The sequence below is a fragment of the Polypterus senegalus genome, chromosome 13, assembly GCF_016835505.1.
Source record: "Polypterus senegalus isolate Bchr_013 chromosome 13, ASM1683550v1, whole genome shotgun sequence".
NCBI classification, from domain to species: domain Eukaryota; kingdom Metazoa; phylum Chordata; class Cladistia; order Polypteriformes; family Polypteridae; genus Polypterus; species Polypterus senegalus.
Genome location: NC_053166.1, coordinates 96,657,811 through 96,677,591, shown reverse-complemented (window position 1 = coordinate 96,677,591; position 19,781 = coordinate 96,657,811). Strand labels below are relative to the sequence as shown.

General features: G+C 38.0%; 1 protein-coding gene across 1 annotated transcript in view; it reads right to left on the bottom strand.

Moving 5' to 3' along the window:
- Window positions 1-1,881: 1,881 nt before the first annotated feature.
- hspbp1 (HSPA (heat shock 70kDa) binding protein, cytoplasmic cochaperone 1) overlaps window positions 1,882-19,781 on the bottom strand; it is a 97,403-nt gene continuing 79,503 nt past the window's right edge. Inside the window, exons 7-8 of the mRNA XM_039774669.1 lie at window positions 10,906-11,017; window positions 1,882-2,150 (exon numbers count right to left, since the gene is read on the bottom strand). Of these exons, the coding sequence (XP_039630603.1) occupies window positions 2,073-2,150; window positions 10,906-11,017 (190 nt within the window). The 3' untranslated portion in view covers window positions 1,882-2,072. The remainder of the gene's footprint in view (window positions 2,151-10,905; window positions 11,018-19,781) is intronic.

Below are 19,781 nucleotides of genomic sequence, written 5' to 3'. Positions count from 1 at the left end.
GGTCTGTATGATGCACATTGTAATAAGTCCTTATTTTGTTTTGGGAAGACAGTGATTAGTGCTTGGCGAAAGGTTTGTGGAAGAGATTGGTTATCTCTGGCTTCTGTAAATGTTGCTAATAGGAGGGAGCTAGCTGAGCGGAGAATTTCTTGTAAAACTCTGCAGGGTAGCCGTCAGGGCCTGCTGCTTTTCCACCTTGGAGTGACTTTATAGCATCCAGTAATTCTGATAATGACAGAGGTTTATCGTCTTAGATTAAATTCTGTAATTACAGCCACATTAGCTCCACAAATGAGACACACGGGTTTACCTCCCATCGGTTTTTAAAGGCTCTATGTTCAGAATCACCTTTTCTCTCCGGCATCGTGTGGGCTAGCTTCGCAATAACTTGCAGCATCATAAGCTAGACTTGATTGACGCGGTAAGTGTTCGGCAAGGCAGTTGAAGCGCTGAATTATGGGATCTGTAGTTTACTGTTTTACCAGCGCTTCATATCCCCGGGCCATTAATAACAATAATATATAAAATGATCTCGCGCGGATATAATTATATGCCGGGCGGATGTGGCTCTGGGCCTTGAGTTTGACACATATGGACTAAATAGAACTTGAAAAGATATATTTTTTCAAATGTGATCGCGCAATTCAGATCGAGTTGACGCAAGACTACAGTACATCGAGCCCGCGTGCTATTGTGGTTTTGCCTGCGTGCCTCAATAAGTCATCCTCCCCTCGCTCTTACTTTTTTACCGTTCATCTAATGAATACACTGAGTATGGCTCTACCAAAACAATCATTGATCACGAATAAAGTATCCATTATTCATAAAGCTTCAATTGGTGATGTCTTTCTGCGTTAACCGCATATTTTTTCATACGTCTCAAACCAAGGGGATGCGAGGCTAAAATGTATCGGGAAGCGCACGTACATACTCAGTGCATCCCCTCTCGGGAATCGAACCTCGGAAGCTGGTGCTAGAGGCGAAGCCTCTACTATTGCGCCACGGTGTGTGGTTTGTCTATTTAAGCGTAGCAGTATAATTCAGTTTTTGTTCAGCACTCTTTGGAACTGTTGCTTTTTGTCTGCGCACTGTGTCAGTTCACGTGAGCCGCTGAATATGGTTTTATATGTTACTCGCTCTCTTCTAATTGTTTCGCTGCCTTCTTAATTATATAATGTATGTTTTCTTCAACGGTTTTTGGAGCTCTTTCTGGTTTTCTACGTACTGCGTGATTACGTGGGAGGCGTGATGATGTCACATGAAACTCCGCCCCCCACGACTTTCGAGCTCAACTCCATTACAGTAAATGGAGAAAAATAGCTTCTAGTTATGACCATTACGCGTAGAATGAAACCTGCCCAAATTTTGTAAGTAAGCTGTAAGGAATGAGCCTGCCAAATTTCAGCCTTCTACCTACACGGGAAGTTGGAGAATTAGTGATGAGTGAGTGAGGGCTTTGCCTTTTATTAGTATATATATACACAGTATATATATATATATACATATATATATATATATATATATATATATATATATATGCATATGATATTATTATTTTAAAGTTTAGAAAGCCTTTGATACAGTGCCACATGAAAGGTTGGACATCAAACTAAAACAAGTGGGAATTCAGGGTGTAGAGTCTAGATGGGTGCACAGTTGACTTACACATACAGTACTTCTATTGCAACCAAAGTCAGATAACAGGTTTTAATCTGTTCACTTTGTACCTGGTATAGGATTTAAGAAAATGATACAAAACACTGCTCAAACAATAAGGGCCAACAGCATCAGGCCCTGCCTCCTGACAATGAACTGCTTAGAAGAAAAATATGGACACATTACATAATTAAACAATGTAGTTCAAGTAACAGAAACACTCTCAACTATATAATTATTATTTTTATTTCATAATGAAACTGTAACCTCATAATGAAAAAGAGAAGAGTTATTAGAAGCTTTAACTTTAGTAAGTGTAGAAAAGATAAACCATCTGTAATCTGGTAATATCTGCTTAAAGAAATCACCAAAATTAAGATGAAGAAAAAAAAAAAATAATGTAATTATCATCATCATCATCGGTCCATTGCATTTTCTTCACACTGCATATGAAAGCAAGACTTCAGCAGATGGTCACAGTACTGCAGCACTTCCTATAAATAAACAGAAATAAAAAAATAAGAAGGGATCAGTGCTGGGCTAATCTTTTTAAAATTATTTTGTTTCAAGCTCAGATTTTTAACTGCTAACTGCAAACACTAATCAAACACCATAGAACTCCCTTTAATTCACACAATAAAATATTCCTGTTGAGTTTAGGGTTAAAATGTGAAAGTCCTCAGGAATTTCAGCAAACTTGGCAAAATGCATTAAAGTCAATGGGGATCAAGAAACTAAACTAGTTTTGAGTGGTTTATAATGGTGCAATGGTCTTTTAACAGTACAGTCCCTGAAGCCTACAAAAAAACGTAGCCCCGGTCCATCTAAGGTTCCTTCACACCTCTTCTTCAGAGTATTTTGTTTTATAAATGTGTCAATCAGCACAAGCAGCCTGCTAGTTGTTGGTTTAAGTCCTGGAGATATGTGTTTTGAGTATTGAGCTGCTATTTTTATTAATACTATAATATAATAAAAACATACATTTGAGTCGTTGCTGTAATGCACAGTGTAAATTTTGGCTACTTGTAAAAGTTAGCACCTTTTTTTATTATTCAGTTTTATTCTTTCCGTGTTCATGTGGTACAATGAACTTGCTGCTTCCTCTCCGAGTTGATATCCTTCTTAATGGTTGCCCTCATGTTGTCATACGCTCTACAATTCACTTTGTGGTCATCAGTCATGCCTTATAAAGCAGTTTCTTCGTTTGCTGCTTAATTTTTAAATCTTTATTAATCCACTAAGGAGTTTTTTTTTTAATTTCCTAATAATTCCAAACTTAGGTATGTATCTGTCCTACATTACATATAAAACATTTTTAATTCTGTTTCACTGCTCCACGACAGTCCACACTTAAGAGCTTATCCCAGTCTATCCTCCTTAGACTTTGTTCCATCTGCTCAAAATTTGCCCTAACAAACTTCAACTTAACAAGTTTAGTCTTTGCACTGTATTCTTACAAAATACTGAGAATTGTATTATATTATGGTCACTTAATCCTAGTGGTTTAATCACCTCTACACCCTCAATTCTATCTTATTACAAAATACTAAATCCAGACAAACTTCACTCTGCCTTGGTGCTTCAACATATTGTGCTAAAAACAGTCACTGATTACTTCTAAAAGCTCGTGTGCACCTCCAATATGCAGGGTTATCCCAGTAAATATTTGAATAATTAAAATCCCCCATGACTATAATATCTCCCTGTAAACTTGCCTTTTTGATATTACTAAAAAGATGTGTGTTGAAATTGCTGTCTGAATTGGGTGGTTTGTAACACACTCCTAAAATAAGATCTCTTTCCCTAATGTTTTCCAGGTGAAGCCTTATGTCCTCATTAAGATGGGGCTCATCATTCAACTAAAGAGAACTTACATTTAAATTCTGTTTGATATAAACAGCAACCCCACCTCCTTTTATGTTCTGCCTATCCTTCCTAAAAAATGTGCATCCCTCTATGTTACATGTATTCCCATCTTTGTTATTTAGCCAGGTTTCCATTATTGCTAGCATAATTATGCTCAGCTCCATACAGCTCCAACTCACTTACTGTACCTTATTTTTAATACAAACTGGATTCCAAAAAAGTTGGGACACTATACAAATCGTGAATAAAAACTGAATGCAATGATGTGGAGGTGCCAACTTCTAATATTTATTCAGAATAGAACATAAATCACGGAACAAAAGTTTAAACTGAGAAAATGTATCATTTTAAGGGAAAAATATGTTGATTCAGAATTTCATGGTGTCAACAAATCCCAAAAAAGTTGGGACAAGGCCATTTTCACCACTGTGTGGCATCTCCCCTTCTTCTTACAACACTCAACAGACGTCTGGGGACCGAGGAGACCAGTTTCTCAAGTTTAGAAATAGGAATGCTCTCCCATTCTTGTCTAATACAGGCCTCTAACTGTTCAATCGTCTTGGGCCTTCTTTGTCGCACCTTCCTCTTTATGATGCGCCAAATGTTCTCTATAGGTGAAAGATCTGGACTGCAGACTGGCCATTTCAGTACCCGGATCCTTCTCCTACGCAGCCATGATGTTGTGATTGATGCAGAATGTGGTCTGGCATTATCTTGTTGAAAAATGCAGGGTCTTCCCTGAAAGAGATGACATCTGGATGGGAGCATATGTTGTTCTAGAACCTGAATATATTTTTCTGCATTGATGGTGCCTTTCCAGACATGCAAGCTGCCCATGCCACACGCACTCATGCAACCCCATACCATCAGAGATGCAGGCTTCTGAACTGAGCGTTGATAACAACTTGGGTTGTCCTTGTCCTCTTTGGTCCGGATGACATGGCGTCCCAGATTTCCCAAACAGAACTTCGAATCGTGACTCGTTTTACCACAGAACAGTCTTCCATTTTGCCACACTCCATTTTAAATGATCCCTGGCCCAGTGACAACGCCTGAGCTTGTGGATCTTGCTTAGAAATGGCTTCTTCTTTGCACTGTAGAGTTTCAGCTGGCAACGGGCGGATGGCACGGTGGATTGTGTTCACTGACAATGGTTTCTGGAAGTATTCCTGAGCCCATTCTGTGATTTCCTTTACAGTAGCATTCCTGTTTGTGGTGCAGTGTCGTTTAAGGGCCCGGAGATCACGGGCATCCAGTATGGTTTTACGGCCTTGACCCTTACGCACAGAGATTGTTCCAGATTCTCTGAATCTTCGGATGATGTTATGCACAGTTGATGATGATAGATGCAAAGTCTTTGCAATTTTTCGCTGGGTAACACCTTTCTGATATTGCTCCACTATCTTTCTGCACAACATTATGGGAATTGGTGATCCTCTACCCATCTTGGCTTCTGAGAGACAATGCCACTCTGATAAGCTCTTTTTAAACCCAATCATGTTGCCAATTGACCTAATTAGTGTTTATTGGTCTTCCAGCTCTTCGTTATGCACAAATTTACTTTTTCCAGCCTCTTATTGCTACTTGTCCCAACTTTTTTGGGATTTGTTGACACCGTGAAATTTTGAATCAACATATTTTTCCTTTAAAATGATACATTTACTCGGATTAAACGTTTGATCTGTCATCTACGTTCTATTACAAATAAAATATTGACATTTGCCATCTCCACATCATTGCATTCAGTTTTTATTCACAATTTGTTTAGTGTCCCAACTTTTTTGGAATCCGGTTTGTACTTATAGCATTAAGGCAAACTATTTTTAATGTGTGACTCCTTCTACATTTAAATGTTGGGTTCGAATTTACATTACTATGCATTTTTATTTCTACACCGTTGTTTGTTCCTCCATGTTTAGTTTTAAATCTGGCCTCGACTAGCCTACTCATACGCCTCCCCAATACATTGGTGTTCCTCCAGTTCAGATGTAACCCATCAAGGCGGAACAGGTCCCATCTGTTTCAAAAGGTGTCCCAATGCCACATAAACCTATACCTGTCTACCCTGCACCAAGATTTGAACCACACGTTAAGTCTTCTAATCTCCTCAATTTTACTTTGACTGGCGCTTCACAGGCAGAACGTCAGAGAAGTCTACCTTGTCAGTTCTGCTCTTCAGCCTGGGACCTATCTCTTTGAATTTGGATCGCAGAACTGACAGACTACCCTTATGTATGTCATTTGTTCCAACATGTACAATGACAACTGGATCCACTCTCGCTCTGGTCAAAAGCCTATCCACCCTTCCAGGGAAGTCCTCCACCTGTGCACCTGGAAGGCAACAGACCACGTGAGACTCTCTGTCTCTGAAGCACACCTGCACTTCAATCCCCCTAATGAATGAGTCCCCAACTATCACTACCTCTCTCTTTGTGGAAACTCCCATTGGGGCTCCACATCTCTGCCTACCACCTCAGAATCAACAGAGATGCCATCCAGCTTCGCAAGGACTTGATAACGGTTTGACAGTTCCAATTCTGGGGATGATGCTCCCGGACAGTGTACACCCTTTACCTTATGCCTTGTGACCGTGACCCACCTATTTCTACATGTCTGGTTTGGAATCTCCTCCCGTGCCACCTTAGGGGTGCACACTAACTCTCTAAAGGACACCTGGGCCAGGTCTGTTAATTCTCTACTACAACACAGGCAAGCCAACTCCTCCTCCAGATCAGTGACCCTGGGCTGGAGGTGCTGGACCAGCTGTCATCTCCTGCTGATGTAGCCCTCATAGACAACTGGCTCCTCCAAGCCATTATCTAAAAAGTCCAACATCCAACAGGACTTGCATTGCACTGGCCTCATTATTAAAATTTGATTTAGGATTAGTAAAACTGCCTTAAATTTTTTTTTCTTAAAATTAAATGATTTAACTTAAATTATATCACTAAGAACTGCTACAGCTATTTTACACCTTCTGCTCCCTCTCAGCTGCCTGCCGTTTGTCCTTCTATGAGGTTAAGTTTACTTTTCTGTCTGTTCTCCTAATTTTACACTCCTCTTATTCCTTACTTAAAAGCTCTCCACTCACACTATTTGTATTCCCCCGTATTAATGAACCCTTACACTGTCGCCCACTTAACTGTTCTACCTCAAACCGCTAAGAACTGTTCAATCTAAATTAAACAAATGAATAAAACTTTGCTATCTTATCTGCTCCTACAGCCCCTTGTGCTTGATCGTGTTTATCAATGTTAGCTGCTTACCTACGCACTGCTGAGCCTTCCCCTTTATTGCTTTGAAGTCAGCCACGGCATTTTTTTTTTCTTTTAAACTAACGAATTACCGTTATGATGCGATTATCAGTGCCGATATCAGTTACTGCTGCTTTCTACCCTGTCTCCCCGATGCTAGTTCAAATACAGATAACAAGAACTAGTACACATACAAGTAACTTTTCCAAGCGCACCTCCAAACACCCAGCTACTTTTGCTCTTGTGTGGGTGAGAAAAAGAAAAAAATCCCTTCTAAAGGGAGAAAAGTTTTAAAAATTCACACACGATTCCTTAGCAGCATCTAAAACCCAATTTTTTTAAGAGCAAAATGTATTTTATAATTAAACCGGACACCACAGAAAACAAAAACTCTCAACAGCCTCTCATGTTTGCAAATTGTATGTCAGCACATCTCTAGTACATCCTCCGCACGTCTCTAGTACTTCCTCAGCATGAATTACATTCAAAAGAAGCTGTAACGCTGTACAATTTGGCTGACCATTTGGTGGGTCAGGGTCAAATTCATCCAACCTTATCTCTTCAGGTACAGGCAAGCCATGATTGTATATCACATTATGCAGCACCCTACATGCTTGCACAATGCAACACAATTTTGGTGGACTATAGAGCAGCACATTAACACTAGAATTACCAGAGCCTACAAAAAAAACTCATAGATCTGTCCCACCTTAAATCATTTCACACCTCTCCATCAGTGTCTGTTGTCCTGTAAATGTGTCGATAAGCAGCAAGCAGCCTACTATTATATCACCCAATCGCCACAAAGTTTTCTCAGCTCAAGTCTGTTTACCTGCATGTCAGTTGCTTAAGAGTTGTATAGAGTGAGAAGTCAAGCAAAATGACACCTTTTATAAATACTATATCGTTATTTAGAACACATGCATTTCATGTGTGTTCTGTGTCTACAACGATCTATGTAAGCACATAGTAAAAACAGAAACATTTTTCATGTTTTAGTAATAATTGATAAAATGCAGACATGAAGTGTATAATGTGTGAAGCCTGAATTCCAAATATTAAGTAAACATTTTCACAAAAGGTACAAATATAACAGAACAAATGCACTTCTATTCAAGAATATAACTGCAGAAAAAGAAACCGCATTAGGGTACGACATCGACACTCATTTGCTACTACCACTTAGGTGGCGCAACGGTATCAACTGTTGACTGGTAATCAAACCTTCACGGGACTCCTAACTGCGAGGCAGCAGCGCTACCATTGCGCCACTGTGCCACCACTATATATATATATTTTGGGTATGACTTTTGCTATTAATTAATTTCCTTGTTATGTATAATGCTGTTCACAATTTGAGATGCATCAGAAATGAACACTGTAAATAGTGTGGATGGATGAAAACACAAAGAACTTTAAAGTGTGGAGTCATTTCAACTTCATATCTGGAAAAAAATCTGCACTTTGCAAGATCTATATAAAAAAAATTATCTCACTTACTTATAAAACTGAGCATCAGAAAAGAAAATACAAAGTAAGTGTGACTCCTCTCAGTTCTGAATGTCACCTTCTTCTGGTTTATATTTATTTTTTTTCTGGTGGCTCAAAATCTGTATGACAGTGCAAATTTGGAATCATTAACAATATTTGAAACTTTTTAACAAATTTTGATGAAGACAGCAGTGACTTAGTTCATCTTGTGGTCTTTGCTGCCATCTAGCATCAAAACAAACAATACATTCTAGGCAAATTTTGTTAATGGTTGGCAGTGGTTCAGCCTCCCACTTTTTTAACATCAAAAATAGCACTGAAAGTGCTGGAGCCTATTAACACTTAAGCACTTTCAAGCATTTTGAAAGAACTGTTTTGCATGGAAAATATGACATTTCCCATCACCATTTTGTGGGTTGTGAGATGACCGATTCTTGTGTCTCCAGATTGGTGCATCTTCTATGACTTTAGTGCTTTAATCCTGGCGATCACAGTACTTAAGAGGAGTTGTCGTCTGAGCTATGAGTGCAGATACTGAGTCCACCCTATTTTGCATTAAAAGGAGTCTAGAGGATAATTGTTGTTTCTCTATAAAGAATCCTCAGGAAGCATCCTGAAAAATTCCAGGATAACAAATAGATATTTGGATGAGGAAGAACCCAAATACTCCCATAATTGTTTAAAAAAAAAAACAAAAAAACAGAACTTTATTATACAATTTACAGCAATTCCATTTTAGCCCCTGTTAAAAGATGAGATGCAATGCACTTGGTCCCAGTGCTTCTTCCATTCCTGGAAACATTTTCAGTACTCATCTTTTGTTACTGTGTCTAGAACCTTCTACAAGTTTTTCATTGTGCATTTCTTCCACTGTAGCAAGTTTTTTTCGAAAAACAATATATGCACATATTGAAGTTACAATATTTGTTGGAAAATGATACAATTTTTGGTGTTGTGTAAAATGATACGAAATTGAACAAGCGGTTTCCAAAAAATCTGTCCAGAATGCTGAGACCTATAGACAAGAATAATTTCTTAAAAACTGTCTTATATTCTTCAAAAAGTTGCATTGCATTTGCCTTGTTACAAGCTCCAAGAGCTGGAAGAAGGTCTTAAAATTCAGCTTTATGATCATCAGACATTGCACATTATCAAAGATACACCATGAAGCATGAGGCTGGCAGCGTCAAGCTGTTGGGACACTTATTTGCAGTAGGATCTTGAAAGTTAGAGGGTAAAATGAATTCAGCAAAATACATGGATATCCTAGAGAAAACCTGAAGTAGTGAAACCTAAGCATTGGGAAAATATTTGTTTTCCAGCAAGACAACTATCTCTGGTATAAAGCCAAAAGTACACAGAAATAGCTTCAAAACAACAATGTTAATGTCCTGGAGTGACTGACTCAGAATCCAGATCTCAATACAACCGAGAATTTGTGACTGATTTTGTAAAAGGCTGTTCACTCAAGACCTCCATGAAATCTGACAGAGTTTAAGCATTTTTGCACATAAGCAAGCACGGTGGAAAAATTGCCATGTCCAGATGTACAAAGCTGACAGGGACTTATGGATTCAAACATAACACTGGAATTGCTGCCTGTAAAAGTCTGTCTTGCTCTTTTTAATAGGATATTTACCGGTGCTTACTAATTATATTAATGGAAACAACATATTTATGGAATACTCTACTCAAAAGATTTTATTTTAAATGCTACCTTCCCCAAGTAGTCTGTAGTAGTGCCCAAGGGGAAAAAAATAATCTCATGCTTTTGTGGAGAAACTAAATGTTAAAAATTCTAACTCAACAGAGTCAATGGGCAGTGCCAAATGATGTGAAAAACATCCAAGGCAAATAAAAATATCACATAACCTGTGTCAAATAATCCACATGTCCAATATTCTTCATACTTGTATAGTCAAAATATGTAAAATGCATAGTCAAAATATGTAAAATGCGTGCATTTTTGGTAAAATAGTTAACAGTTACTCCCTGAAAACAGAAGTATTGAATGCAAACAGGGAAGGCATCATTCCCAAAATACTGTTCATTGAAATGCAATACAGGTTTCTACATCAGTAAATGATCGGGGTGAGCCAGATCTTAGAAATGTGAGTGTTGCACTTCTAAATCAATCCAATGCCTCATGAAGGCAGCATTCAAAGTAGGGGTGGTGATTATGAACTTCAAACAGAGCAGATGTGCTCTCATCCATTGTTACTTCCTATACCTCATATTTTTAACTCAGTATATTCTGCTAATCTGTAAGAATCCTAATCCACCCTCTATAACAATGTAAAAGTAATGTCTTAAATCGTCAAAAACTAGAAAAAGATCTTTCCCTGCTGCTTCTTATAACTGTTGTAAGTTGATATTTTTAAATACAATAAAACTCAAGAAAGTAATGTTTAACACAAATTAGGGTAAACATTAGAGAATGCCAAAGCGGGTAATTTAAATTTCTAAGTGAATTTATACTTACATTAAGTTTATACGATGTTTACCTTAGTCCCTGTCTTAATGATTGACTACTTACATTACATGGGCTACCTCATGATTCTAGATTTAAACTACTGTATAAATCATTTGCATTTACAGTATGCTTTGCAGCCCAAGCAATAGGAGAATGAGTGTATACCTGACATTCTTCTCTTCCTGACAAGTCTTCAGTCTTCTTGTGTAGTAATTCCTCAAGGTGAAGACGGGGAGACTGGCATTCCCTCACACCATGTGGTGAATCGTTCACAAGACTAGTGGGAAATAAACATACCTAGTGATTAACAGTTCCGTAAGAAATAGTTATTAAAACTTTAAAACATTAAAGCTTCCCAAGTAAATATTTCAAGGTATTGTGCACTTACAATTTACAATGTCACAACACTGAAAATACATAAAAATTTTATACAGCTTGAAAAATGAAAGAACATTCACTTGAAATATGAAAGTATTAGTACACAAAAATCCACAAAGAACACACACAGGAAAAAAGGAACTTTACTCTGCCTACTGTTCTCTCCTAAATTTATTTTGCATGACTATTTGGATAAACTGTATTATTTTCAGGCGGCACGTGTCCAGCTGTGTTTGATTATACTGATTGGACTTGATTAGGAAAGCCACACATCTGTCTATATAAGACCTTACAGCTCACAATGCATGTCAGAGCAAATGAGAATCATGAGGTCAAAGGAACTGCCTGAAGAGTTCAGAGACAGAATTGTGGCAAGGCACAAATCTGGCCAAGATTACAAAAAAAAATTTTGCTGCACTTAAGGTTCCCAAGAGCACAGTGGCCTCCATAATCCTTAAATGAAACACATTTGGGACAAACAGAACCCTTCCTAGAGCTGGCCGTCTGGCCAAGCTGAGCTACCGGGGGATAAGAGCCTTGGTGAGAGTGGTAAAGAAGAACCCAAAGATCACTTTGGCTGAGCTCCAGAGATGAAGTCAGGAGATGGGAGAAAGTTGTAGAAAGTCAACCATCACTGCAGCCCACCACCAGTCAGGGCTTTATGGCAGAGTGGCCTGTCGGAAGCCTCTCCTCAGTGCAAGACACCTGAAGGACTCAGAGATGGTGAGAAATAAGATTCTCTGGTCTGATGAGACCAAGATAGAACTTTTTGGCCTTAATTCTAAGCGGTTTGTGTGGAGACAACCAGGCACGGCTCATCACTTGTCCAATACAGTCCCCACAGTGAAGCATGGCGGTGGCAGCATCATGCTGTGGGGGTGTTTTTTAGCTGCAGGGACAGGACGACTGGTTGCAATCGAGGGAAAGATGAATGCGGCCAAGTACAGGGATATCCTGGACAAAAACCTTCTCGAGAGTGCTAAAGACCTCAGACTGGGCCGAAGGTTTACCTCCCAACAAGACAATGACCCTAAGCACACAGCTAAAATAACGAAGGAGTGGCTTCACAACAACTCTGTGACTGTTCTTGAATGGCCCAGCCAGAGCCCTGACTTAAACCCAATTGAGCATCTCTGGAGAGACCTAAAAATGGCTGTCCACCAATGTTTACCATCCAACCTGACAGAACTGGAGAGGATCTGCAAGGAGGAATGGCAGAGGATCCCCAAATCCAGGTGTGAAAAACTTGTTGCATCTTTCCCAAGAAGACTCATGGCTGTATTAGCTTAAAAGGGTGCTTCTACTAAATACTGAGCAAAGGGTCTGAATACTTAGGACCATGTGATATTTCAGTTTTTCTTTTTTAATAAATCTGTAACAATTTAAAAAAAAATTCTTTTTTTTGTCTGTCAATATAGGGTGCTGTGTGTACATTAATGAGGGAAAAAATTAATTTAGATGATTTTAGCAAATGGCTGCAATATAACAAAGAGTGAAAAATTGAAGGGGGTCTGAATACTTTACCGTACCCACTGTATACTGTATGCTGTAATGCTTCCGCTAAACTGGACAAAACAGGTTTGAGAATGTCATATTATGATTGTTCAGCAAAACATTACATCTGACTTTTTACGGATATCACAAGAACTGATACTTCATTACCAAGTTGATTCCAAAATTCAATAAAAGTTATAGTACTTTTTTTTTTCTTTTTTCTAACAATATTGGTATTTGGTAAAGTTATAAAGATGACTAAAATCATTGATTTAAAGTAAAAATAATTGAAAGACATTTGGTAGCACTACCTAAAACACAAAATATCTTGTCATATTATGAACTTGAATTAATCTCTACCAAGAAGAAATAGTAACATTACTAGATTAGTTTACTTGTACTCATTCAAACCCCCTTCCTCAGGTGTTCTCTTTTTCTTCCATATTCTCAAGAAGAGCAACTCAGCATATGCTATAAACGTACATTGACAATTAATTTGTGATGCTTCATTCTTTTTTTAACTGTAATGTACCATCATTTTCATTTCTTCAGCAGTTTTTAACTTGCATACACAGGACACTAAACTGGAAGTGCATCTATCTATGTATGAATTGTTTTTTTTTTTTAACCTAACATAAACAGTGTTTGTTGGAATTTTAAAATATGTGGCTCAGAGCTCAACTTGTGTAATTTTAACCTCCTTAGCATTAGGCACACGTATCACTTGGACTGGAAAAACAATGCTAAAAGCGTTAGTCTTGAGTGTCACTCAGGCAATGGTATAGACGTGTCTCGCATAAACACAATATTACCCGGGCAATGTTGTTCTCCTTATCCTCATAATGGTGTCTTGTAAGAATGCCTCTCACCAGCAGTGATGACTAAGTGAATCTGTCTTCAGGCAGTGAAATTGAAACAGTCAGTGAAACTGAAAATGATTCTTGGAATCCGAAAGTAATGCTCGTGTCACTTGCACAAGCGCAGTGTGCTATTTATGTTATTATTATTTATCATTATTATTATTATATGTATAATTATTATACTTTCTACACTTCTGACTTTGTACTTTTAGTGTTTTGCATGTTTTACAATAGAAAGAAATGCAAAGCTTTTTACTGGTCTTTGAGGAAAAATTGCAACACTAAGGAAGTTAAAGTTGTTTTTGCAAGAATGAAAACTGAGAAAATCATATTAAAGATTTTGATGTGTTATATTCTAACAAGTTCACATTAGTAACCAAATATTGTGAATTTACAGCATGATCAAGGTGGTTACTCAGTTGATGTTTATTGGTTATTGTTTTTTTTTTTTTCATGGCACTTGAATGGTCATAAAAAGAAAGCTGTGCAATAGAATGTTCATGGCATTTTGATATTAATGGCAATACTACTATACTCAGATGATAGTTTGGAAAGTACCTGTAGGCTATATAAACATTTTAAAGCTACTGTTAGTTTTAACATTCTCTTAAAGAATAAAAGCACAATATTGTTGAAGTGTAAAATGAATGTGCTTTTAATAAAAAGCAACTGTAAGCTAAGTTAAGGCTGAATTGTTTGAATTTTAATTTGCCAAATAAAGTATTTTCAATGAATCATATATGTTTATGCTGTAGTACTGAATGGTTACTGAGTATAGTAAAACTTCACCGGTATTGGTATCAATTACCTCGAGAGCTTTTTGGGGCAGAACTTTAAAACTTTGAAGAAACATCTTGTCTACCTATTGTGATAGAATCTCAGGGCAAATTAGGAAAGAAGATAAATATTTAACAAATGCATCATTATGCCAATGCAATAAAAAAGGCATTTTTAGGTAAAGGTACTTGTCTTTAGTCTGGCGGCAACTGGGAGGGGCACCAGTAAGACAGACATAGAAAGATAAGTGACATAGAAGGAATTGGGCAATGTTCACCCAGGATGAATGGAGGACAAAAGATAGGTAAGGGGCACACAACCTCTTGGCCAATACATGGTAGTAATGTGGAATAAATGCAGCAGTACCTCTGGCCCAATAGAGAGCAGGAATATGGTCCAAATTTGTGAGTGTAACATTTTTTTTCCTTTTAAAGGCAAAAGCTGGGAAGACTAGCCATGGACTAGATGTTTCTCTCCAGGTCATTAGGTCACATTTTTTAGTTCCTAATTGCAATTATTAGAATCATGAGGTGACCCAAAGACTGCCAATATGACCTGACCCTTGTGTGTACAGTGGTCTCAGTATATGCCTGAGGGCAGGACACTTTATAGACTCGCCTTAATCAAGAAAATAACTACAGTCAGTGGTCAGGACATAAGGAGGGATTTTAAAGCCACCACAGACCTGTGTGCCACTGAGAATACAGCAAAGATAAACTGCAGGAAATGCTCACTGGCAGGAGGATGACAGACAACAGCAGGTAAGAGGTTGCTTTGACACTGGACAGACAGGCAAGCTAATCAACCCAGTAGATAGAATTTATGGAATATACCAACAATTCTTTGCATTTATATAGCGCTTATATAGCGCTTTTCTCACTACTCAAATCACTCAGCAATTGCAGGTTAAAGGCCTTGTTCAATGGTCCAACAGAGCAGAGTCCCTTTTGGCATTTACAGGATTTGAACCGGCAACCTTCAGATTGCCAGTGCAGACCCCTAGCTGACAGAGTCAGCTCACATGGGGTGGGGGCCTTGTTTTGTTAGCAATAACTTTACTTTAGTACACATCCATCTTCTGTTCCTTTAATAATCAGTATAAAGATAATGATTCACACCACTTCTTGCAAACCATACACTGAATTAAGCTTTCTCCAGCACTTCTACTGTACACATCACATGGCCAGGCACCCATCTGCTCCATGCAGCACACTCCATCCTCCCTTATTACCAATTCCAAAAGTATGATGGTTTAATGTGACCCATACTGTAGTGGATGAGCTTTTTATTATGGACTGGAATGAAGATATTTGTTTCCCAGCCTTTAGATCATCAACATTTTGATAAGAACAGTCCATTCAGCTCAACAAGACGTGTCAAATCTATACTATTAATTTTACCAAAATACCATAAAGTTGAATTTTGAGTGTCCCCAGTTTATCACGCTACTTGGTAACTTACTCCATGTGTCTATAGTTCTCTGTGTGGGAAAAATATAACCCTTCTAACATTTGCATGAGATTTACCCTTAACAAGTTTCCATCCCCCATGTTCTTACTGTACGTATTTTAAAGTAACAGTCTCTGTCCACTGTACTAATCGCTTTCAGTCTTCTGGAATTCTCAGTATACAATTGTGCTGCACAAGTCTGTTAAACAATTCAAATCCATAGTACTTCTGACAATACTCCAGTTTATTTTCTGCTTTACCAATATTTATTTTCTTCAACACTTTCGCAACATTTCCTTTTGAAAACCTACAGCTACCTACAGCTGTTTCGTCACAACAAACTTCATTATCCCTTTTATTCCTTCACGTGGCAACTTCTTCATATATTTCCAAATATCCTTAATCCCATTACTATCAATCATAAATTTCCCTTTATCATTTACAAGCAATTCAAACCTAATGCCTCTCGTGATTTATCTGCCATCTGCTTCACTATCCTGAATATATTTCCCTTTCCTTCCTCACTTACAAACTTTGCTTATATGCTTCTTACACTTAAGCATCTGCTTTTCTAGTATTTCCTTATAGATAGCTTTATCACCTTCCACCTTCATTTTTGCCAGTCTTTATAGCAGGTCGTCTTCTCAACTTTGTTCTGTACATCAGCATTCACCTACTTGTGTCTCTGGAGACCCTAGTCAAAGCACAGAGTTCTTTACTGTTTTCAACCAGTCATTCACTGTTGCTTCCCACATACTATTCACATATGACGCTTCTGAAACCTCACTAGTTCTTGCTATCACCTTCTCAGAAAATTTACTTTTCACATTCTTCTTCAGATTCCAGACCTGCAACCACAGTACATAGCTCATCTATACTGTGTTTTATGAATTTGGCTGAAAGATCACCTAAAACTAAGTAATACTGTTCCAGAGTCACACACCCTTCATTTGGGATCATCTTCATATTTTTCACCATGTCCAGTTAACCTTTTTTTCACACACAACTATATCCATCAAGCTCCTTATACAAAAAATCACCACCATGCACCATGTTCATTGCATTTCCCGATACCAGAATACTCTCGCTCTCATCGTTCCTTAAAGTGAACATAAAGCCCCCATGGACTCACTTATAACCATCAGCACAGACTTCAATGTACTAATTCAGGTCACCCCCATCAACCAGCTCCAAAATTCATCTTCTTCGATGTCACTTCTGCCAGCTTGAGGAGAGTAGGCCGAGACTAAAACAGTCATTTGCCAACAATCTTCTTTACAATTACAACATACTCGCTCACCCTCTTCAACACCAACAACTGGTCTCCCCATTATTTTGATGTAAATACATAAACCTCAGCACTGTGCTCACTGCTGTATTAGCATATTGCAATACTCTAAGTATTCTTGCATGTTCACTCTCTATATTATCGCCTTTACACATAACTACACCCCCTTCAGTTCAGAACTTTAATCACTGGTTCCAGATTTTCCTGTCATACTACCAATATTCAGAAAAATAATTCTTTTACTCTCTCCCTCAAATTTCTTATTCTCCATTTCTCCATCTCTTTTGCCATTAAATTGGCCTCTCCACAGTGCATCAGGTCTAGGACAGAGTTTCTCTATCCATGGCCTGGCCAGGTTTTCCAATTTTCTTTCCCATCCAAACTCAGTAAAAGAAGATAAAACAGTACTAACAGAAAAACTGTTTTACAAACATACTGTACAACCATAAATAGAAGGAATTAGAAATAAGCTAAATAAATAAAAATACAGTACACAACAGTTGCATCCAGGTCATGCGAGTGAAGACATTAGAAACTACGGAATAGAAGGGGACAGAGAAAACACCAGAGTCCATGGTAATAACCTACAGATAATGCACAATTGTTTTCAACAAACAACAATCATTCTCCCATTCACTGTCATGACATCATTAATTTCTGCAATTGTTATCACAAAAAAAAAATCCAATGACTTTCACTACAAGCAGTTTGTAGTACTAGGGTGTCGTACCATGTTGGTCATTATGAATGTAGCGAGAAGTCAGGCAAAATGACACCTTTTACTGGCTAACTAAAAAGATTACAATATGCAAGCTTTTCAGGCAACTAAGGCCCCTTCTTCCGGCAAGATGCAAGATTGTACTAAATAGTGAAAAAGCAGTTTCAAATGGTCATGAGGAAAGACAGTTGGACACTCCGCACTATAAGGCTAAAGACAATTCAATATCAGTTACACAAAGAAAAAAAATCCTCCACCTGGATAGTGGTGAAAGAAACAGATAAGTGGTCAAAAGAATGAGAAAAATATGGGGAATGAAAGCGACATCAGTGGCCAAAATTAAAGAAAGAGAGGATTAAAAGCAAGAAGCCAGTACACAGAAGCCAAAAGACAGGCTTAGACTATGTACAGTATACCAGGAGCTATGCAGAATCAGAGGGAAGTCCCAGAAGAAATCATTTGTGGTGGATAAAGTAAAATTGATGGACAATTCAGAACTGGTTTGGTAGTTTATTCTATGTGATTATTAATCAATCTTTTAATATCCTTGCCATTTAGAATTCTACGTAAACACTGTTAAGCATTACTCAGCCTTGAGGAGTTGTGAAATAAATTGCTTTACAGTGTTAGGCCTGAAAAACACTTGAAACAGCATTCTGCTGCTATCTAGTGGATGAAATAACATCTTGCTGCAAAAACGCAAATATTTCTATGTGTTCTGCCACTTTATGATAACTCATCAATATTCATGAATGAAACTGAACCTTCAGCAAAGAATACAATGGCGAATTAAAAACTATAAAGTCAGGTTCAGAACAAACAAACTAAATCGAGTGATAGTGATGACAGTGTGAATTGGTCATCAGACATTGACACTTGTTAGACAGATCCTGGCCTGTAAAATTTTAGTGGTGTTCATGTTTGTTGTTGGCTTCAGTGTCGGGAAAGTCACAGTAAACCATTTACTTGTCGCAGTTTCTGGCAGTCTGTATGACATGTGTGTGATTTTCAGTGTCCTGATACTGAAGGTCATAGTTGATAAACCAGTCCAGAGATTGTACTGGGCCCACAAACCATTTGTTGCAGACTCCCATTTTTGTGAAATTATGAATGAGATTTGTTTTTCACTCATTATGAAATACCAGCATTAAAACAATAACTATGACTATGATGAAGCCAATCAGCTAACACCAAAACTGTAAAGGAGAAAAAAAGAATACAGATGGACTGGACCCTGACCTGATACTGTGATGATCACGCATTCTGGGCAACTCCAAATGTGCGGACCAGCTTTTTTTCCTGAATGCCTAAATATCAAAATGTACCCTCGGTCATGGTCCACTGTGCAGTGGACACCTCCACATAATAAAATAAGAACGACTCTGCCGCTGTTGTACTTCATTCACTATTTTCACACTGTCATGGGTCTTAGTAACTGACTGGCCATTATTTGTCTTAATCCTTGTCAGGACAATGAGCCATGAAAGTATCAATGAAAAATGGCCTAAATCCTTACAACGCACATGTGGTGGTATAGCACTTTGATAAATTATTAATATTTTTTACTCGCTGGACAGACTGAAAAGCAAAAGGGATTTATGACAATGTTCTCGTGCAACAAAAGTATTGTAACATGTCTTGCTGTTGCATGGACAGCTGTGAGAAAGGGGAAGCAGGGCTTTGGCAAAGCCCAGGGGAAAGCACTTTTTCTGAGGGTACACAGCACATCTGTAGGAAAAGCTGAGTGACTGGGCTGAGGGATAAGATTGTACTTTCACACCAAGCTGGCTGTAAGAGATAAATTTAAGCATATCGCCATCAGTAGCTAACTGACCAGATAGTGGTCCTTATGCTTCATATTAATAGGATGCAGCTGCTTGGTATTTTGATGGCTCGTTTTTTTAAACAACAGTTACCCAAGTACTGCTAGAATTTTTTATAGTGTATTGTAAGACAACAAGATGAATTTCAAGTCTCTTTTTTCCTTTATAGTATGGCATCAAATACCCACTGTTGTGACCACCCCAAAAAAAAAAAAAAAAATCTTTGCATATTGTTGATGACTTGGATTCTGCAC